The sequence below is a fragment of the Trachypithecus francoisi genome, unplaced genomic scaffold (assembly GCF_009764315.1).
Source record: "Trachypithecus francoisi isolate TF-2019V2 unplaced genomic scaffold, Tfra_2.0 Contig01579, whole genome shotgun sequence".
In the NCBI taxonomy this organism is placed as follows: domain Eukaryota; kingdom Metazoa; phylum Chordata; class Mammalia; order Primates; family Cercopithecidae; genus Trachypithecus; species Trachypithecus francoisi.
The window spans coordinates 6,514,456-6,538,416 of NW_022681442.1; the positions used below are offsets into that span (position 1 = coordinate 6,514,456).

The 23,961-nt window shown below is 41.3% G+C and overlaps 1 protein-coding gene across 2 annotated transcripts in view; it reads right to left on the minus strand.

Annotated features, from left to right (window-relative positions):
• ZRANB1 (zinc finger RANBP2-type containing 1) overlaps positions 1-23,961 on the minus strand; it is a 72,588-nt gene that overhangs the window by 16,090 nt on the left and 32,537 nt on the right. For both annotated transcript variants that reach the window (XM_033179623.1, XM_033179613.1), the window contains one exon: positions 3,623-3,810. In XM_033179623.1, the coding sequence (XP_033035514.1) occupies positions 3,623-3,810 (188 nt within the window). The remainder of the gene's footprint in view (positions 1-3,622; positions 3,811-23,961) is intronic.

Here is a 23,961-nt window from a genome sequence, read left to right on the forward strand (position 1 = left end):
CATTGGTGGCATGCACCAGTAATCCCAGCTACTGGGGAGGCTGAAAGGTGAGAGGATCACTTGAGCCAGGGAGGATGAGGCTGCAGTGAGCCATGATCACACCCCTGGGCAACAGAGAGAAAGCCTGTCTTAAAAGAAAAAAATTAAAAATTAAAAAACTCCTACATGGAAATTCAGTTCTGCTAGACTTTATTCACCAAGATTACCATTAACCATGAAAATTCTCACTACATCTTAAATCCAAGAGCCCAACTATTCATCAACACTCAAACATGGAAAACCAAATATTAAATATTTTCAGAATATAATTGACTGTTTCTCAAGCAACATAGCTAAAACGGCTCCCCCAGAGTAAATTCAAAAATAGCTTATTCCAATCAGCTAGCTCTCAGGCCCTTTCCAAAAACCTGGAAAGACCTTTCCAAAAACCACCTGGACTGGACCCTGACTACCACAAACATTCTAAAAGAAACCTAGCCCCCCAAACAACCCCTTCCGCCACCATCCTTAAGTAGGATGTGCCCCTGAAGCCTGCCACTCACCTTCTCACCTCTTCAACTTTATGGTTCTCAACCATCTCCATAGGCTAGGAGTTCTTAACTTAGGATCCATGATCTTGGGAATGGTCCATGAACTTTAATGGGAATTTGGTTTTAATTCAAGTTAAATCCATTTTCCCCACCTTTTTACCAATATTAAAATGTATTTTCTTATATATCACAAATTTAGTTTAGTATTTTGGTAGCTATTATTTCAATACAACTGATTTCCTTTGTAATCTCATTTACTTCTTATTTAAAAACAGTATTTTGGGAAGGAGTCCTTAAGCTTCATGAGACTACCAACAGGGTCCATGACACAGAATCGGATGAAAACTCCTGCCCCACATACATATCCCCAACTCTAATGTTCTCCTGTTCTCATTCCAAAAGAATTTGGCTGAGCATTCTCTGCAACACACCCCCTTAGTCTAGACTTAGTCCAGGCTCCCCCAACTTCCAGTCTCCCTACTGGCTCCTTTAATTCTGTCCTTTGGAGTATTTATTCCATGGAGACTGAATCCATGACCAATTTTGCTCTTTGCCTGGAACAAACCCCCTCCACCTCTCCCACGCTGTTCCGGGGTTGTTCCACATGTCCCACAGAATACAGCAAAAGTAATGGTATATTGCTTCCTAAATCCATTTATAAAAGACACTGCAGGTTTCAAAGACACTGGATCACTCTCTTGTACTCTGTGCCTGTCTTGGATCACTTGCTGGGGGTGAAACCAGCTGCTGTATCATGAGCATCCCTGTAGACAGGCCTGCATGACACGGAATTGAAGCCTCCGGCCAAAAGCCACCTGAGTGGGCTTAGGAACAGATACTCTAGCCCCAGTTGAGTCTTTTGACAACTACAGCCCCAGACCACTTGACTGCAACCTCATGACATCGTGAGTCAAAACTATTCAGCTAAGTAGCTCCTGGATTCTAACCCTCACAAACTCTGTGAGATAACATACATTTGTTGTCTTAGCTGCTAAGTTTCCAGATAATCTGTGATACTGCAATAAATATACTGATGTTCTATCATCATCCCACTGTTAGTCCTCAGACTGTCTCAGGAGCTCAATGACTCATGACGGCCCCTCTAAAACCTTGTAATAATCTTCTACCTACCTCAGGGGAGCCCCTAAAGACTTTCACCCTAGTTTACAACTGCCTTCTTAATGCTGGCTCCTGTCACCACCAGCAACTATACTCCACATTGATGGCCCTTCCAATATACAACAGACAACACGACTAGGCACCACAACACAAATGCAGCCAGGCCTTCAACACTAGAAAAACTCTAATTCTTCTATCTCACATTCTAAAACCTGGATCCCTCTATCCGAAAAGTTCCCTTCTCCCTTATTTATACTCAATAAGCCTGCCCTTTTGTTTTCATCATGGCCTTCAGTTTCTCAAGCCCCCCACCCCAGCTTCACTGGAATCTTACCAAACTGGACACAATACTACAATCATGTTTCCATCTAACCTTCAAATATTTTAATCCCCATACAGTGCCCTGTAGTGGTTCCCAAATATTGGCAAATTTGAATAAACAAATATGCAAAAGTATATACGAAAAGATATATACTGACAAAATTTGAATCCACAATTAATATGACTCTCTGCACTTTTACTCTATTTCTCTTACCATTAAAAAATGTTACCTTGGCCAGACGTGGTGGCTCATGCCTATAATCCCAGCACTTTGGGAGGCCAAGGCAGGCAGATCTCTTGAGGTCAGGAGTTCGAGACCAGTCTGGCCAACATGGTGAAATCCCCATCTTTCTAAAAATACAAAACTAGCCAGGCGTGGTGGCATGCGCCTACAATCCCAGTTACTCGGGAGGCTGACACAGGAGAATTGCTTGACTCCAGGAGGCAGAGGTTGCAGTAAGCCAAGATCGTGCCACTACACTACAGCCTGGGCAACAGAGTGAGACTCTGGCTTAAAAAAAAAAAAACCTGGATAATGTAGTCACATCCTGAATAATTCATAGGCAATCTCTCTCAATCATTTGTAGCATGTACCTAGTTATGTAAGCCAGAAACGGAAGAATCAGCTTAGGTCCACCCTGTATCTTCCCATATCCAATCAGTCAGTCTACTTCTTCAGACTGAGGGCCTGTCTCAGTTTCTCCAACCCTCTAACCCTCTTCCCATTTCTAAGGCTACCCTTCTGGGTACTTCTGTGGCTACCCTTCTGCCCTTCTGGCAGAAGTTCTTGCCAGCACCTCTGCAACCCCCTCCTAATCAGGCTCACCCCTCTCCAGTGTACAGCAGCCAAAACACAATCTGCTTTGCTCACTTCCGTGCGCCTGTACCTAACACCATCCAGGGCCCTAGGGATAATCTTCAAATTCCTTGACACAGAAGATCCTTCATAATCCAACCCCTGCTTATCTTTCAGACTTCCCTTCGAGATCTCCATTCCCAATCACCATCTCAGCCATGCTTATTTACCTGCAAGTCCCTGGATTCACCACAAATTCCACCATCTCTGCACCCTGTAAAAATGCTTTCCTCAACTTCCGTTCTCTCCCTCATTCACTTCATGTGTCTAACTCCTAACTCTTCCCCTTCAAACTGCAGCAAAAACATTACCTGCTGTAAGAAAGACGACATGACACCTCAAAACTCTTCAAGCACTGGCATAGTGCTTGGCATTCACATCTACCAGGGCACAGGCTGCACAGAACTACCAGTTCATTTCTCTACTTTGCTGGAGATTCAATGAAGAAAAGAGCCAACATCTTTACAATTATTCCTTCTCAGCCCAGTGCATGGCACACAGTAAATATACAGTAAATATCTGTTAATTGAATGACTAAAGAATGACAGATACATTCCAGGTTTGTTTGAACCAAACATGAATCAAACATTGTTGTGACTATTCAAGTATTTGAAAGCATATACTCTTAAAAGTTAAGTCTCTTAAGTTTAATGTTATTTTTTAAAGGAGGTAAAAGAATTCAAAACATTTTAAAGCTATTTAGAGAAACATTATAAAATCAAAAAAGAAAACTTTTTTCATTAAAGAACAGATTTCCTTAATATAGAGGAACATGTAACCAAAATGCCAAGCCTACCTCTGTAAGCAATACTGCTAGCATGTCCTGCCTCTGAAAGCGAATGGCCAAGTGCACCAGAGTGTAGCCAACATCAAAGGCAGAGGGACGGCTCAGCAAGCGCACTTCGTCTGCGGTGAGCTGACGTGCAATGTCTCCTCCTGATGACTTGTAGGCTTCTATGGCAGCTAAATCACCTTCTACAACCCCTAAAACAAGCATCAAGATAGAAAAGCATTTAATTCTCACTTTCTTCAAAAAACACAAACCGTAGCAATCACTCCAAACTCTTTAAGTGTTTCTCTGTGCTTTCTGGATCCTGATGCATCATTTAAATGTCCTGTAAGCGTAAGGAAAATTAGTTTTTTGCCTTCCCTTTAAAAATTTTCTTTCCAGAACTAGAACTGCCTATACATTTACCTTACCATCAGTGCAGGCTCCAGACTCTGGTGGGATTTAGAGGAATTATTAGACTGTAAGAATTGGATCGAAGATCGATAATCTAGTATAAGAAACCAGACGTCACAAGAGACACTGAGCCCCTGGTTCTGGTCCTGCGTTCATTCTGACTGCAGAAACCAAGGAGACAGGGATGTGCTTCCAGCTGGTATTGAGCTCCTCCTGCCCTTTACACTGCATTCTTAAAGCAGAATCAAAACAAATGCTGAACTTTCCATACTGCTCTTTAGCTTTGAAACAACTTGGAGCAACTGAAACCATCTTCACTGTAAGTAAACGTTGGCAACATTCTGATTTCAGATTCTCTCACAGCCAAGTCTTCCTTATATCCATTAAGAATTATTAATAAAGTAAAGGTTGAACCAGATGATTTCAAATAAAACGTGCTAAAATAAAACATTACAATCCAGTTAGAATGGGGGGAAACAGAAACATCACTTCTGCCCAAATCTATAAAGAACATTCCACTACCACTGAGCCATTTTATTAATCTTAACACAAGTTAATGTTAGGTAAATACAGTAATACTGTCTACTAAGCAGTCTCGTAAAGTACGGGTATCAGCCTGGGCAAAAAAAAAAAAAAAAAGTAGATTAGCTTCCAATCTACCACAAAAGGGGTTTGTTTAAAGCAACTTTTAAAAAATTATCTGTGGGACCAAATACTTCTAAGTGCTTCCTAAATTACATCAAGACAAATGTTGCTGGATAGAATACTAATACTAGGTAAAAATATTCTTAGCATTCTTTTAAAAAAGTATTTTAATTGCCATCTTGAATTAGGAATTAGATCAGACATATTCCTTAGAATGTAACAGATTGGTAAAATGCAACAATTTTCTACCGTTAGTAAAGATAACAAGGCTTCAAAATAATTCCCACATTTACTGAATCCTCATGATATACAGGGAATGCCTTGCCAGGCAATATGAGAAGTACAAAGACAGGGAAAATGTGACTCCAATATTCAAAGCAGTCCTTTCTGCAAATTTCGATCCTCTCCAAAAAAAAATGACCCCCTGCCCCAAACACAGACATCCACATTCTTCAGGCTGAAAACCCATTATATTAAGAATGCCTTCTTATAGGAATTATTTTCACAGCAATGTGGCTTGATAAACTCCTCACTATGCATATAACAAGTTCAGCTACAAATGCCCCGCCTCCACCCACCTTACACATCCTTATGAGGAACAGTGCGCCCTAGAGAAGTCAAGGTAAAGCTTAATCAAGGATGGCATGAGATAAAGGCTATAAATCTTCCTAAAGGGGCAGGCCTTTCAAATAGACCAGAAAGTGCTACTTGAACTAAAAACAAATCTATGATTGAAGAGTTTTCTATTTCCAGTTATTATGTTCAAATACAAAAAGAACTCTAAAACTTCTGCTTAACTTATTTAATGAACAATTAAGTATAGCCTGGTAGGACCCATCACTTTTAAGATAATTCAATGCAGTTTTCTTTTACTGAGGACTGAGCATGCCCATGCCATTTCCTTCCACTTCACAGCATTTCTGTATGAAGGCAATGACTTTTCCCTTCAGTCCTATCAAAGTCCTTGACTATTTTCAGGTATATGTAGCATCAATGCACCTTTTATAGTCTTTAGTTCTAATCTAAAAATATTATCTACTTATAAACTTCTTGTATTACACAAAAAATGTTCCGAACACTTCCAAAAACAACCCACGAGTCTGATCAACTTACCTGAAAAAACAAAGAGGAAGAGCTGTACAATGTATGTGTATATATGTGTATGCATGTGTGTAGGTGTATTTAATGTGTTCATGTTTATTTTTTATTTCTCAAAGACAAAGATGAGGTAATCTAAAGCTAAGCACCAAATAACTTCCTTCTTTTGCTTGGAAGAAGGGGAGATCTTCAAATCACTTCATTGTTTTTAGCTAACTCACCATATAGCTGAAGTCTAGAAGAATCTCATCTCAGAAATTCTTAAGATTTCCTCTCTAATGTCTCTGAGAGATTTCTGTAATTAGAAGTTAATGAGCACTGGGCAGTGGGGTGCAGACTACACAGTACGACAAAATTAGCAAACTGTACTTTGGAACTATAATGTACAATATCATCACCCATTCTGCTTTTATTAAGTGCTTTTTAAAAATATAACCAGAACTTCCGATGTTGAACTGCATGGTATGTGAAATTGTATCTCAATAAAGCCGATATACACAAACACAACTAGGATTTCTATTTGACCTAATACAAAATGATCAAAAACACTTAATTAGTCCCTCCTACTCCATGCTCTGCATGAAACTACAAACGGGCACACTGCCCATTCCCTAGCATGGCAGACATACAGAAGATGAGGAGAACAGACTATTCTCAGTTTTTGACAGCACAAAATTCTCCAAACTTCCCAGAGCAGGAAAAACACACACCACTAAAGTATAGGTAAAAAAATAACATTTAAAAGAAAATTATTTTATTACCTAGTGTTTGGGGAATATGTAATTTCATTCTTTTCATTAACCATAAAAGTTCATAGTCTCGGTGACTGGTACATTTTCAGCTACAAAGATTAGTAAATTTATTACAAATCAAATTTCATGAAAATGTCACTGAACTATCCCAATTTTTGCTATGTCTTTATTGCACACTGCTCAAAGAGAACTTCTGAAAGTTTAGACATTACTTCACAGACAGGTTTTTGTTGTAGACATGGTGTTTAATAGTATTTGGCCCATACGCATATAATTTAAAGTTTTAGCCACCGCATGTTTTCTACTTAAGGAGCAGGGAAAAAGCATCGTAATATATGCAAAAAAGAAAAAAAAAAAAACCTTACAAAATATCTGAGTTCTTCACGTAGTTACACTTTGAGCACCTTTTAATGTCAGGAGATAAAAAGAATGTAGGAATCAGGTAGAAGAGTTGGTAGACAGGAAAAGACAACAAATAAAAGCAAGTGTTAAAATCTCACTTTATAGGACAAAGGCCAGGAAAAAATGAAAAGTTCCAAGAGAAGATAATCAACATATACATGTTTGCTAGGTTACTGACATCTCACAATGCCTCCAAGAGTAACTGAAGCATCTTTTTATTTATTTATTTATTTTTTGAGACGGAGTCTCGCTCGGTCACCCAGGCTGGAGTACAGTGATGCAATTTTAGCTTACTGAAAGCAACCTCCGCCTCCCGAGTTCAAGCAATTCTCCTATCTCACCCTCCCGAGTAGCTGAGACTACTGGCGCACACCACCACACCAGCTAATTTCTGTATTTTTAGCATAGATGGCGTTTCACCATATTGATCAGGCTGGTCTCGAACTCCTGACCTCAGGTGATCCACCCACCTCAGCCTCCCAAAGTGCTGGGATTACAGGCGCGAGCCACCGTGCCCGGCCGAAACATCTTTCTCTTAGTACTTTTTTTAAAATTTAACAAACGTGTACTATGCCTTCTGTCCCTTCCTCCTTCATGTTATGAAGACAAATAAAAGGACAGCTGAAGACACTCTGAGAAGATTAATTTTATAAAACTAATCTGCAGTATCATCATACATTCAAAATTGAATGAAATGCACAATTAGCCTAATAGCGAAACATAATTACAAATAAAGGGTTAATACACTTCTTAAAACGTGAAGACCTAAGAATAAATGAAAGCCACTATATTATATATTACTAGCTAAACAGTTAAAAAAATAAAAAGCAAACATATTATTCCGTAAGCTGGGCCAGGAGCAGAGTTTACATATTTTGAAGCCACAGGTCAATGACTCACTGGGGACTTCACAGCTACTATGGAACTCCATTGGTTAGAATTTAGAGCTGGCTCATAGATGTTTAGAAAACAGACTTATTTTTTCCCCCATATATGGCACAGTTTTCAAAGTTTTGCCTTATTTTCCTTTATGACATTAAAATTGTAATGGTTACTAACTTTGAAAAGAATGCCAAATGGTAAAAAAAAAGCCAGGACTTACCTGAGCCCACATGGGCCAGCCCAACACTACCCTGGAGTTCTATGGTAGCTGTGACATCACAGCATGGTTTATGCTGTGGGGTCAGGGTGGACCTGGAGTCAGCTGGCACAATTTCAGGAACCCTTGAAGAGAAAAGTTAGTTTTAAGTGGTAATGTTCAGAATGTCCTTTACCATGGTCAGAGAAAGACGCAGATGTGGTTTTCCTCTAGCCAGAGTTTAACTCATTTAACTGGTTTTCATATTAAAAGGAAACTATACCCCCCAGTAATACTTTTTTCTGTCATAAGCATTTGGCTATCGTTTAATCCTGAACCTGGCATAGATCTATTCACAGCAAATTCTTGAAAAACTAATGAGCTGCTTTTTAAATAAAATGACTTCAATATTTTTTAAAGTGTACCTTCAAGTAGGCAAAAGCACAGGAACAATCTCAGAAATAATTTGAGCAGGCCAAACCACCTCCTGGTTGTATTTTCCACATAATAATAGCAACAAGTTAATATCTACTATTTCTATTCCTAGAACAGTGCTACAAAACAATAACCTATTCAAAAGATCAACAGATGAAAATCAAAATTATAAACAAATTCTTAATTTAATCTATATTATATCAACTCTAGCTTGTATTCAATAACCTCACTGTCCATTACTAAAACATCCTCTTTAGAAAAATAAAAGATTCAATGAGAGAAGGAAGTCAAATATTCACTAATTAAAACTTTTTAAATTATCTGTAAGTTTGACAAACTATGTCAAATATAGTCTATACTAATGAGCTCTTTTCTCCTTACATCTTTGATCAGAGTGTTAACAAGCCACTCTTGTGAAAACAGAAGTCCCCGAAGTCATGAAAAAATACCTAACCTAACAGATACTTTCGTAAGAAAGAAGATCCTGCCAAGCAGGAAGAACTACTGCTGAAAGCAACATGGAAGGACTTAAAGGAAACACGCCACAAAGTTATCTTTGGGACAAGTGATCAGAGACAGGGACAAATGTTAATGGGCTAAAACAGATGAACATGAGTTCAAATTATGAAGGTCACTTAAAATATCACTGAAAATATTCAACTGACAGGAAATTACGGTTCTTAAAAATCTTAGGTTCCGGCCAGGTGCAGTGGCTCACACCTGTAATCCTAGCACTCTGGGAGGTCGAGGTGGGTGGAACACCTGAGGTCAGGAATTCAAGACCAGCCTGGCCAACATGGTGAAACCCCAACTCTACTAAAAACACAAAAAAAATTAGCTGGGCATGGTGGTGTGCATCTGTAATCCCAGCTACTCGGGAGGCTGAGACAGGAGAATCACTTGAACCCAGGAGGCAGAGGCTGCAGTGAGCCGAGATTGTGCCACTGCACTCCAGCCTGGGCAACAAAGAGCAAAACTCTGTCTAAAAAAAAAAAAAAATCTTAGATTCCAAAAGTAGATTTTGAAACTCATAAAATAGTGTATGCCAAAACCACATTCACCACTGAAGTCACATCCAAAAGTTTTTCTGACTTCAAAATAAAAATTTCATTTGCCATACTGCCAAGTTACCTTGGCTGAATTTGAAATCAAATTTTAGATTTTTATACTTATACTATCTCAGGTAGGCCAGGAGAAACTAGTCTAGCCCACCTTTTTTTACTAGAGGGTAAGTGAACATTTTAAAAGTGGAAATGGGAGGTTGGGTGCAGTGGTTCACACCTATAATCTCAGCACTTTGGGTGGCCAAGGCAGGAGAATCACTTAGAGCCCAGGATTTGAAGACCAGCCTGACCTGAGCAAGACAGTAAGATCTCATCTTTACAAAAAATTGTTTTAAATTAGTCAGGCATAGTGATGCATGCCTGTAGTCCTAGCTACTTGGGAGGATCACCTGAGCCCAGGAATTCGAGGCTGCAATGAGCTATGATCATGCCACTGCACTCCAACCTGGGTAACAGAGTGAGACTCTGTCTCTGTTAAAAAAAAAAAAAAGTAGGTGCAAGGAAGAAAGGATAAAAGGAAAAACTTTCATAATTTATTATAACTTTATACTGTTCATATTATATACATTTAATTCTTCTAAAAGTAGACAGAATGAAGACAGAAAATCATCAAATTGGAAGAAATATTCAAAAGTAACCCAGTCAATATTAAGGTCTCCAACCAGAAACGCTAAACAAAGTTTCCATAATGTGCCACTGAAAAAGAAACTTCACAGCTTCGGTAAACACTAATAGCCCCACAAGCACACATCCCCAAAAGTTTCAGATCCATGTATCTAATAATCCATCAAGCATCCTCACCACAAAACCTCTAAAAAAAAATAAAAAAACCTAAACTTTCTCTCTCCTATGTCCAGGAAAAATGATACTGTTAGCCAACCCAGATGTCCAAACCAAAAATCTGGCCTTCTAACCTCCTTCTCATCTCAGCCTAGTATCAATTCTTCTAGGTTTGCCAATTCTACTTAAGTCTTTTTCAAATAAATCTCCCTTTCCCCATCTCCACTGACTCTACCCCAGCTATATATGACTGTATCTAAGTTGCTATCATTTACTCTACTGGTCTGCCATCTCAAGTGTTGCTCCCTCCCAATCTATTCTCTACACTAGGGTGAGTATGGTCTTCTTAGACCACAAATTTAATTAAGGCACTCCCTTTTCAAAAGTTTACCACTAGGTTGGGCGTGGCGGCTCACACCTGCAATCCCAGCACTTTGGGAGCCCAAGGAGGGCAGACTGCTTGAGCTCAGCAGTTCAAGACCAGCCTGGGAGAAACTCAATCTCTACAAAAAATTTAAAGAATAAGCCAGGCGTGCTGGCATGCACCTGTAGTCCCAGCTACTTGGGAGGCTGAGGGGAGAGGATCCCTTGAGCCCAAGAAGGTTGAGGCTGCAGTGAGCTGTGATCATGTCACTGCACTCCATCCAGCCTGGGTGACAAAGTGAGATCTCACCTGGGGGGGGGGGGGAGTTTACCACTGCCCTTAGGCTAACAGCTAAATTCCTTAACCAGGTTAAGGAATTAACCTATTTAACCAGGTTAAATAGTCCCAACATTCCCTACAGGTTCTCTTTCACAGTCCTCATTCTACACTCCAACCAATTGACTTCTCTCAGGTTACTGGACATGCCTTGGTCTCTCGACCCTGGATTTTTAACACATACAATTCCCACTAACAGAAACACTCTTCCTCCTTCTCTTTCAAGTTGAAGCTTAGATGTCACCAAAAGTCCTCTCCAAATCTCCTAATGAGATTAGGTTATACGCTCCTTCTAGGACCCTATACTTCCTCTGCTGAGCTATCCTGGCTTGCTAAAATCCATTTGCCCCATAAACTCTTTGAGAGCCATGACTTCTTTCAAAGTGCTTGGGAGCACACTCGGTAAGTACCTGAATGCATGAATAAATGAACAAAGAAAAGGTAAAAACTAAGACAATTTTGCAAAGTAACTGAGGCCACACGCCATGGCTCACCCCTGTAATCCCAGCACTTTGGGGAGGCCAAGGTCAAAAATGATTTTATGTTGCCCAGACTGGGACTGGAACATATTTTTAAGATGTGTATTTTTCATATAGATTTCATGTAACTTGATAAAATCACCAAAGAAAGTGAACAAAAGACATGAATCAACTACTCACAGAAAAAAATACAAATGATTAATAAAATGAGACAGCATGTCATTCTTAATAACAAACATCAGGAAAGACAGCTCCACAGGGACTCCCAAACTGCTGCTAATAAAGAACAGGTTAATTTAAGGTGCAGCAATTCAATGTCATATTACACATTTTTAAAAGGTACACGTTGATTCAAAATATAAAGTTCAATGAAAAAGGATATACAGGCCGGGCGCGGTGGCTCAAGCCTGTAATCCCAGCACTTTGGGAGGCCGAGACGGGCGGATCACGAGGTCAGGAGATCGAGACCATCCTGGCTAATACGGTGAAACCCCGTCTCTACTAAAAAAATACAGAAAACTAGCCGGGCGAGGTGGCGGGCGCCTGTAGTCCCAGCTACTCGGGAGGCTGAGGCAGGAGAATGGCGTAAACCCGGGAGGCGGAGCTTGCAGTGAGCTGAGATCCGGCCACTGCACTCCAGCCTGGGCGACAGAGCGAGACTCCGTCTCAAAAAAAAAAAAAAAGGATATACAATATAATCTCAACTATGTAAAAGTAAATAAATGCAAAAAAAATAAGATTGAAAATACACACACAAAAAAATCTGACAGGCTTCCTCTAGGCAGTGAGATTACAAACTTTTTATTTTTTCATAGCTTTTCTTATCTCTGAAATGGTCTACAATGCATACAGTCTGCTTTTCTTTGAGATGGAGTCTTGCTCTGTCGTTTAGACTAGAAGGCACTGACATGATCATAGCTCACTGCAGCATCAAACTCTTGCCTCAAGCAATCCTCCCACCTCAGCCTCATATATCTGGGACTGCAGGCATCCCGCCACCACACCCAGCTAAGGTTTTTATTTTTAATACAGAAGAGGTCCCGCTATGTTGCACCTGCTAGTCTCAAGTAGTCTGCCTTTATTATTCAAAAATGAACTAAACTCTCAAAGATCATTATAAGTAGTACAAACGTCTAAATTTGATGAAAAAGAAATAATATATTTTTATTAACTGAGGAAAAGATAAACAAAATGTGGTATACGCATACAATGAAATATTATTCAGTCTTAAAAAGGAAGAAAATTCTGGCCAGGGGCAGTGGCTCACGCCTGTAATCCCAACACTTTGGAAGGCTGAGGCGGGTGGATCACTTGAGGTCAGAGTTCGAGATCAGCCTGGCCAACATGGTAAAACCCCTACTCTACTAAAAATACAAAAATTAGACACACATGGCGGCAAACACACACCTACAGTCCCAGCTACTTGGGAGGCTGAGGCAGGAGAATCCCTTGAACCTGGGAGGCAGAGGTTGCAGCAAGCACAGACTGCACCACAGCACTCTGGCCTGGGTGACAAGAGCGAAATTTCCTCTCGAAAAAAAAATAAAGGGAAGGAAATTCTGACACAGATCACAACATGGATGAACCTTAAAGACATTATACTAAGTGAAATAAGCAAAAGGACAGATCATGAGGTTATTAGGACAGCCAAATTCATTGACAGAAAGTAGAATAATGGTTGTTAGGGGCTGGAGGAAAGGGGAATGGAGCTATTTAATGGATACACAGTTTCAGTTTTCCAAGATGTAAAAAAGCTCTAGAGAGAATGGTAAAAATGGTTACAAAACAATAAGAATGTACCTAATGCGGCCGGCTGGGCGCGGTGGCTCAAGCCTGTAATCCCAGCACTTTGGGAGGCCGAGATGGGCAGATCACGAGGTCAGGAGATCGAGACCATCCTGGCTAACACGGTGAAACCCCGTCTCTACTAAAACATACAAAAAACTAGCCGGGCGAGGTGGCGGGCGCCTGTAGTCCCAGCTACTCGGGAGGCTGAGGCAGGAGAATGGCGTAAACCCGGGAGGCGGAGCTTGCAGTGAGCTGAGATCTGGCCACTGCACTCCAGCCTGGGCGACAGAGCGAGACTCCGTCTCAAAAAAAAAAAAAAAGAATGTACCTAATGCTACTGATATACACTTAATGAGTAAAATGGTATACAATTTTATCTTATGTATATTTTACCTCAAAATAAATTGCAAAAAAAAAAAAAAGGAACAATGATACAAGGACATTATTCTGAGATATCGGAGCTGCTGCCTCAAATAATATCACCTAGATAGTATTCCTCCCTCCCCTAAAAAAGATAAATGTTTACACTGAATCTAATCATAAGGAAATCCACAAATCTAAACTGAAGATCATTCTGCAGAAGTGGAATCTTCAAAAATGTCAATCATGAAAGAGTAAATTTTTTAAAAATTAAAAAAAAAAAAAAAACCAGCGCTGTTCTAGATTAGAGAAGACTGAAGAGACAAAACTACACACAATGTATAATCCTTAACCGAACAAGGTGGGGCAACAGCAATTATTGAAACTATTGGTGAAACTAAATATAGACTATCAGTATTAAATTTCTTGGAAATAAATACCACATAAATACTGTGTGGTTATGTAGGAAAAAATGCCCTTGTTCTTAGGAAACACATGCCAAGTGTCACAATGTCTTCAGCTAACTCTCAAACAGTTCAGAGAATACACACAAGAAAAACATACAGACAGAGACACCAAATACAGCAAAGAACTAACTAGAAAATCTTGGTCAAAGGCATGTGGTGTTCAATATATTACACTTGTAACCTTTATACAGGTTTTGAAATTTCTCATTATAAAATAATGACAGGGGCCAGGCATGGTGGTTCATGCCTGTAATCCAAGCACCTTCGGATGCCAAGGCAGGTGGATCACTTGAGGTCAGGAGTTCGAGACCAGCCTGGCCAATATGGTGAAACCCCGTCTCTACTAAAAAACACAAATATTAGCTAGGCATGGTGGCGAGTTTGCCTACAGTCCCAGCTACTTGGGAGGCTGAGGCACAAGAATCGCTGGAGCCTGCGAGGCAGAAGTTGCAGTGAGCCAAGATCGCACCACTGCACTCCAGCCTGGGCAACAGAGCAAGACTCCATCTCAAAAACATAAAAATAAATAAAAATAAAATAAAAGAATGACAGGGAAAATAGTGGTTGTCTATGCACAGCAGGACTGGAGGTAGAGAGAGAAGAAGAAACTACTGCATTTATTTATATTTGCATTTCTGTGCTGCCTGGGTATTTTTTAACCATGTGCCCAGTTTAATGCAACTTTTTAAAGTTAGTTTAGATCCCAACAATTCTCTAGAGTCAAAACACATACTTTTATACTTGATATTTAAAGGATACATCTGGATTTCATAATTCAGTGTGTTCATTTAATATAGTACCTTGTTTTTTAAATGAAAGCCGTTACTAAATCAATGGTGCATATTCAAATGTCAGTGTCACATAATCAAGAATCATGTGACATAGTCCCTTTCTCAGCATAAAAAGGCACATTACTGGTTGGCAACCCTGTGTAATCAATCATCTCTGAAAGTCGAGAATTATGTCTCAGACATACTAAAGGCAACCAAGAGAATACTGGGGCTTTATTTCTGCCATCACCATCCATTTGCCTTAATAGAGACACTCATTCCTGGAAGTTTTCTTTTTATCACAGGTGTCAGAAAGTACTTTCAAATCCCAGACCAAACTGGCCAGCATCATTTAATAGTGGAAAGGGAAGAGGTGAAAAGTGTGTGTGTGCACACAGGCATGTGTGTTCCCTACAGAATATTTTATGTTGCTGGAAATTCTCACAATTCACTTAAAAATCATGACATAAAATGTTATTTTATATCCACTGTTCCAAAATCAAAACAGGAAATCCTTAAAAACTTGAAAACCAAAAACTACCTGAAGATAATACTTCTTTCATGGTGCTAAAAACAACTCTTATAACCTATGAACTACCTTGGATAGGAAGTAAACCCACAATCAAGAATGTGGAGTGAAATGATTGCAGTTTTTATAGCTACACACGCATCACACTTAAGAGTATCACGCGGCAGGACGCGGTGGCTCAAGCCTGTAATCCCAGCACTTTGGGAGGCCGAGACGGGTGGATCACAAGGTCAGGAGATCGAGACCATCCTGGCTAACACGGTGAAACCCCGTCTCTACTAAAAAAAAAATACAAAAAAACTAGCCGGGCGAGGTGGCGGGCGCCTGTAGTCCCAGCTACTCGGGAGGCTGAGGCAGGAGAATGGCGTGAACCCGGGAGGTGGAAGTTACAGTGAGCTGAGATCCGGCCACTGCACTCCAGCCCGGGCGACAGAGCGAGCCTCCGTCTCAAAAAAAAAAAGAGTATCACACAAAGTTAGCCAAGGACATACAAGGCATTGCCAGTATTCTAGCACTCACTTTCCTTTTATGCATGCAGACCAAAAATTGCTACAGAAGTCTGTATATATTTTGGATCCTATTAAAAGCTTTTAATGTGTCCAGGCATGGTGGCTCACGGCCTGTAATCACAGCTACTGGGAAGCTGAGGCAGGAGGATCACTTGAACCCAGGAGGCAGAGGATGCAGTGAGCTGAGATTACACCAGTGCACTCCACCCTGGGCAACAGAGTTAAGACCCTATTTCGAAACAAAAAAAGACAAAAACAAAACAAACAAAAAAAAGAAACCTTTTCGTATTTTTAACTCAAACCATTTTTGTGTTGTCTTTAATAAAAGGGCAATTAGATGGTTTTTGTTTGTTTGTTTTGAGACAGAGTCTCTGTTGCCCAGGCTGGAGTGCAGTGGCACGATCTCAGCTCACTGTAACTTCCACCTCCCGGGTTCACGCCATTCTCCTGCCTCAGCCTCCCAAGTAGCTGGGACTATAGGCACCCACCATCACGCCTGGCTAATTTTTTGTACTTTTAGTAGAGACAGGGTTTCACTGTGTTAGCCAGGATGGTCTCGATGTCCTGACCTCGTGATCTGCCCACCTCAGCCTCCCAAAGTGCTGGGATTACAGGTGTGAGCCACTGTGCCCGGCCAATTAGATGGTTTTAAATGTTTAAGCCCAGCCAATTAGATGGTTTTAAGTGTTTAAAACTATTAATAAGATGCAAGACCTGTTTAATGGTGGTTCTGCCTCCATTCACATGGAAAACAATGTATTAAGAAAAAAGGGGCCAGGTACTGTGACTCATGCCTGTAATCCCAGCACTTTGGGAGGCCAAGGTGGGCTGATCACCTGAGGTGAGGAGTTAGAGACCAGCCTGGCCAACATGGTGAAACCCTGTCTTCTCTACTAAATATACAAAAATTAGCCGGGCATGGTGGCACATGCCTGTAATCCCAGCTACTAGGGAAGCTGAGGTAGGAGGATCGTGTGAACCCAGAAGGTGGAGGTTGCAGTGAGCTGAGGTTATATGACTACACTCCATCCTGAGCAACAGAGCAAGACCATGTTTCCAAAAAAAAAAAAACTTTTAATGTACCATTTTTAACTCAAACCATTTTTGTGTTGTTGTCTTTAATAAAAGGGCAATTAGACAGTTTTAAATGTTCAAAACTATTAATAAGATGCAAGACCTGTTTACTGGTTCTGCCCTCTATTCATATGTAAAACGATGTATTAAGAAAAAAAAGGGCTAGGCACGTGGCCTACACCTGTAATCCCAGCACTTCGGGAGGCTGAATCAGGCCGATCACTTGACCCCAGGAGTTTGAGACCAGCCTGGGCAACATGGCCTGTAATCCCAGCACTTTGGGAGGCCGAGACGGGCGGATCACGAGGTCAGGAGATCGAGACCATCCTGGCTAACACGGTGAAACCCCGTCTCTACTAAAAAATACAAAAAACTAGCCGGGCGAGCTGGCGGGCGCCTGTAGTCCCAGCTACTCGGGAGGCTGAGGCAGGAGAATGGCGTGAACCCGGGAGGCGGAGCTTGCCATGAGCGGAGATCCGGCCACTGCACTCCAGCCCGGGCAACAGAGCAAGACTCCGTCTCAAAAAAAAAAAAAAAAAAAAAAATTCCAGGAATTAGCTGGGCATGGTGGTGCATGCTTCTGGTACCAGCTACTTGGGAGGCTGAAAGTGGGAGAATAACTTGAGCCTGGGCATTCAAGGCTGCAGTGAGCTGTGATCAATGCCACTGCACTCCAGCCTTGGCAATAGAGCAAAATCCTGTCTCCAGAAAAAAAGCAAAGAAAGGGAAAAGAAAAAAAAAGTACACTAAATCAGAAGGATATCTTTCAGTAGAACACTAGTTTGGCATCAGTATACAATCAAAGTTCATAATCCAGCACTTAAAAAGTAGCCATAACTGTGAACAACTTCACCAGCTTCCTCTCTAAACTTGCAGATGATGATCTCAAAAAATGACATATTAGATCACAAATCTGCAACTGAGCTACCAACACAAAAGTAATAACGACTGCAAAGTAATCCATAGAACAGGAAAAGTTCTAAACACCGAAAGACTGTCCGAACAGCTTTGGTATACCAAACCAAAAACAGGCCAAACGAGCAGAACAAACAGAACACACACTACAGAAACACCGCACACAAAAAGTAAAGTCCAAATAATGTGACCTAACTATGGAATGCTATAAAATATTAGCAAGTAGCAGATTACCCTGGGACACAGCAATCAGCTTCATACAGGCATATTAATTTCGCTGACTTGAAAAAAAGCAGGGCTGTCGGGCGCGGTGGCTCACGCCTGTAATCTCAGCACTTTGAGAGGCCGAGGCAGGCGGATTACAAGGTCAGAAGACCGAGACCATCTTCGCTAACGCGGTGAAACCCCGTCTCTACTAAAAATACAAAAAAATTAGCTGGGGGTGGTGGCCGGCGCCTGTAGTCCCAGCTACTCGGGAGGCTGAGGCGGGAGAATGGCGTGAATCTGGGAGGTGGAGCTTGCAGTGAGCCAAGATAGCACCACTGCACTCCAGCCTGGGCGACAGAGTAAGACTCCATCTCAAAAAAGAAAAAGAAAAAGAAAAAGAGAAGAGAAAAGAAGAGAAAAGAAAAGAAAAGAAAAAAGGTAGGGCTAAAAACATTAATATTCCCAGGCATCAAACATAATTCAAAAGCTCCAGTAATGGCCGGGGGTAGAGGCTCACGCCTGTAACCCCAGCACTTTGGGAGGCCGAGGCGGGCGGATCACGAGGTCAGGAGATCGAGACCATCCTGGCTAACTCGGTGAAACCCCGTCTTTACTAAAAATACAAAAAAAAAAAAAAAATTAGCCAAGTATGATGGTGGGCGCCTGTAGTCCCAGCTACTCGGGAGGCTGAGGCAGGAGATGGCATGAACCCAGGAGGCGGAGCTTGCGGTGAGCCGAGATCACCCCACTGCACTCCAGCCTGGGAGACAGAGCAAGACTCCATCTCAAAAAAAAAAAAAAAAAAGGCTCCAGTATTAACCCTCAACCACATCTAGCAGAAAGAAACACCGTTACTATTTGTGTGTTGTTTTAAGTCACTATGGTTGTAATCATTTGTTAGAGCAGCAATAAGAAATTAATACAAATAGCTTTTTTTTGTGTGTGTGTCTTGGAAAGGACAGCTACTTCCCATACTAGTCAGCCCCTCTGTAACTCAACGTCTTTCATTATTAACAATGCCTCTGATCTCCTCTAGGAACTGGTGAAAATTAAGTAAAATTTCTGAAATTGTCAAATTAAGGTACTATTTGCTGGCCGGACACAGTGGCTCACACCTGTAATCCCAGCACTTTGGGAGGCCAAGGCGGGAGGTAAGGTCAGGAATTTGAGATCAGCCTGGCAACAAGGTGAAACTCCGTCTCTACTAAAACAAAAAAACACACAAAAATTAGCCGAGCACAGTGGTGTGCACCTATAATCCCAGCTACTTGGGTGGCTGAGGCAGGAGAATTGCCCGGGAGGCACAGGTTGCAGTGAGCCAAGATCGCGCCACTGCACTCCAGGCCGGGTGACAGAGCAAGACTCCGTCTCAAAATAAAACAATAAATAAAATACTATTTGTTTAGGGCTGGGCGCAGTGGCTCACGCCTGTAATCCCAGCACTTTGGGAGGCCAAGGTGGGCAGATCATCTGAGGTTAGAGTTCAAGACTAGCCTGGCCAACATGGTGAAACTCGTCTCTACCAAAAATACAAAAATTAGCTGGGAACGTTGGCGGGCGCCTGTAATCCCAACTACCTGGGAGGCTGAGGTAGGAGAATCTCTTGAACTCAGGAGGCAGAAGTTGCAGTGACCCAAGACCACGCCATTACACTCCAGCCTAGGCAACAAGAGCGAAAACTCCATCTCAAAAAAAAAAAGCTATTATTTGTTTTTAAAAAAAAAGCTATTTGTATTAATTTCTTATTGCTGCTCTAACAAATGATTACAACCTTAGTGACTTAAAACAACACAAACTTTCTGTCTTACAGTTCAGGAGGTCAGAAGTTCAGCAAGGCTTTTACTGAGCTAAAATCAAGGTGTTGGCAGGGCTGCGCTCTTTCATGAGGCTCCAGAAAAGCCCTGCCTTTTCTCTTAGAGGCTGCTGACAGTCCTTGCCTCACAGCCCTGCAACTCTCCCAAGCCTCCACTTCTCTTCTTATGGTCCCATCTATAATCTTCACTCTCCTGTCTCCCTGTGATTTACAAGGACGCTTGTGATTACACCACCTACCCAGATAACCCTGCCATTTAAGAAATCTTTAATCACTTCTGTAAAATCTCTTTTGCCACGTAAGGTGGCCTACTCACAAATCCTGGGGACTGGGATGTAGGCATGGGGGGGTGGGATGTGGACATTATCCTGCCTGCCACTCTATTTATATCGGTCATGTAAATCACCCAAAAAGCCCCAAGAGGGCATAGAGGGAGATGAACCTATAAGGAATTCAACGGGCAAGTTAAAAACGTAAATTTGGACACTATAACTTATCTCATCAATAGTGTGTTTTTATTTTTTTGCTTTTATTTATTTATTTTGAGAAGGAGTTTCGCTTTGTTGCCCAGGCTGGAGTGCAGTGGCATGATCTCGGCTCACTGCAACCTCTGCCTCCCAGGTCCAAGGGATTCTTCTGCCTCAGCCTCCCAAGTAGCTGGGATTACAGGCGCCCGCCACCACACCCAACTAATTTTTGTATTTTTAGTAGAGATGGGGTTTCACCATGTTGGCCAGGCTGGTCTTGAACTCCTGACCTCAAGTGATCCACCCGCCCCGGCCTCCCGAAGTGCTGGGATTACAGGTGTGAACCACTGTGCCCGGCAGATAGTGTGTTTTTAAAAATACCGAATGCTTTGTGCCTTCAGGTAAGTCATCAATAAAATATCCTTGTGAAAGAAATAATTTTTAAAGCTAAGGAGTAACGAACTAGAGAATAGAAGCCTCTTCTATTTTTTTCTTCACAATCATCTGTATGCCCTGAGTTTTCTCTCAAGTTAAAAAGTCACCCCAAAGATGTCTTAAATGGGCAAAATCACCAGTGTTCAAAGCAAGGATTTCCTTTTCCGTTTTGTTTTGACATGGTAATTTTCTTGGTAATATATATCACCTTAAAATTATTCCACTTCAAAGGAATATAATCTCTTAAAAACTAAATGACTTTTTCTTCAAAAAAGTTAATTTCATTCTGTTTGGATTATTTTACAACCTCCCTTTCATTACACCAGGCACGTATTTCAGCAGTAGAAACTTTAAAAAAAAAAAATCATTATAGAAGATTACATTTTGCAAGTTTTGCTTCTCCAGAGAAAAAAGTAATACTAATTTAATAATTTACTTGAGAAAAACCTCTGACAAATTGTAAATGTCCATCCATATACATAATTCTTAATATCAATACCAAAACAAACTGAAAAGAATATTTTAAAATGTAATAACGCCTATATTTGGCTTTTTTTTTTTTTTTTTTAAACAATGTGTGTTAGTAAAACCAAATGGACAAATACCTTCTGATATATTTAATACCATGCAAGTTTTAAGACATGGTCTTGCTCTGTCACCCAGGCTGGAGTGCAGTGACACAATCATGGCCCACTGCAGCCTGGGCTCAAGTGTTCCTCCCATCCCAGCCTCAGGACCACAGGGGAACACCACCATGCCTTGCTAATTTATTTTTTGTAGAGACGAGGTCTCGCCAAATTGCCCAGGTTGGTTTTAGAGTCCTAGGCTGAAACGATTCTCCCCTCTCTCAACCTCCCATAGTGCCAGGATTACAGGACTGAGCCACCAGACCCAGACCCATCCAGAAACTGTGGAAATATTTAGATATTTCTAGAGTTACACTTGGCACTCTAGAGTGGACAGATACTATATGACACGTTATATGGATTTCTGGCAAGGGGCCCAAATACAATTAGAATATTTTGCCTCAAACATTGATTTTCAACACAATTAAGTTATGAGAAAAGGGAAATAAATTAAATGTAACAATATTTTTGCAGATAACTAGTAAAAGGTGACCAATACACGTTCTATGTTTTAAAAATCATCTAAGGCCAGACACAGTGGCTCACACCTGCAATCCCAGCACTTTGGGAGGCCGAGGCAGGTGGACTGCTTGAACCCAGGAGTTTGAGACCAGCCTGCGCAACATGGGGAAACCTCATCTCTACAAAAAATGCAAAACTAGCCAGGCATGGTGGTGCACGTCTGTAGTCCCAGCTACCTGGGTGGCTGAGGTGGGAGAATTACTTGAGCCCAGGAGGCAGAGGTTGAAGTGAGCCAAGATCACACACCACTGCACTCCAGCCTGGGAGACAGAAATGACACCACCTTGCCTCAAAAAAGTTAATTAGTTAATTAATTTAAAAATAGGCTGGGCGTGGTGGCTCACGCCTGTAATCCCAGCACTTTGGGAGGCCAAGGTGGGCGGATCACGAGGTCAGGAGATGGAGACCATCCCGGCTAACATGGTGAAACCCCGTCTCTACTAAAAATACAAAAAAAAAATTAGCCAGGCGTGGTGGCAGGCGCCTGTAGTCCCAGCTACTGGGGAGGCTGAGGCAGAAGAATGGTGTGAAACTGGGAGGCGGAGCTTGCAGTGAGCTGAGATGTGCCACTGCACTCCAGCCTGGGCAACAGAGCGAGACTCTGTCTTAAATAAATACATAAATAAATAAATAAATAAATATCATCTAAGTCTGTATAGACATGTCAAAATTCTGAAAGTGGGATAAATTTTGCTCAGAAACCATCAGAATTACAATCCTCATGATGCCACTTCAGCCTGCTACTTGATAAAGAAGAGATTCTGGTTCGGTTCATAAGTCAGTGATTCTCAACAGGGAACACCACTGCACGTGCACTTCAGGTCACCCCAAAACTTTGGAGCACCAGGAGGCATTACTGATTCACATATTCCCTATAGTGAAAGCTGTTCACACCATTGCTTTGGGCAACTGAGTATTTCAGCATAAAAATTCCAGTTTCACGCCAGGTGGTGGCTCACAACTGTAGTCCCAGTACTTGAGTCCAGGAGTCTGAAACCAGCCCGGGCAACACAGGGAGACTCCATCTCTACAAATCATTTTTAAAATTAGCAGGGCATGGTGGCATACACCTAGGTACTCCCAACTACTAGGGAAGCTGAGGTGGGAGGACTGCTTGAGCCCAGGAGGTCAAGGCTGCAGTGAGCTGTGATCACACCACTGCACTCCAGCATGGGCGATGTGTGTGTGTGAGTGTGTGTGTGTATGTAAGTGTGTGTGTATATACATATATGTATATACATGAGTATACATATATGAGTATATATACATGTGTATACATGTATATACACATATACAGTTTCAGCGTGAACTTGTTACTTAAGTTTGACTTTTTCCCCCTATACCTTCAACAGCTCCAACCAAATCTCAGCTCCTAAACTTAAGAAAGATGCAGCTATTGTCTAGGAAGTGAGATAAATGCCAACTAGGAAGCAGTAGGTCCAGTGACAACTGAATAAAATATTTCAAGTAAAAATCTCATTTGATAGTTAGTTATAGCAAACACATAGAATGATTTTTTAAAAAGACAAATATTGCCATGAGTGAAAGTAGGAAGGTAGAGAAATTAAACATAAACCTGACTTTAGACTTTTCATATCCACAGACTGCCTGGTGATAAGCCTCTATACCCTGAAGCCTCTATACCCTTTCCTGTAAGACCCTTTCATACCCACTAACTACCTCAGTCTTCCTGACAACCAGTGAGAAGTAAAACTGGCTCTCCTGGGTTAAGTCCCAACTATTGAAAAACACAGAGAGCCAGGAAGCAGGCAAAGAATCTAGAAATTCATAGGAGGAGTAGGATAAAGGTTTGTCCAGACCCCAGTTCCCAAAAATATTCATTCGTTCATTGATATAAAAATACCTGAGTGCCCAGTATGTCTGTAGCAGGCACTGTTCTACATGCTAAGATACACTTTTGAACAAAATAGATAAAATTACTGGCCCTCAGGAAGCTTAAATTCTAGAGTAGAGACAGAGAAATCATAAACGAGATGACTAAGCATATTAGAAGTGTTATGAAGAAAATTAATGCTG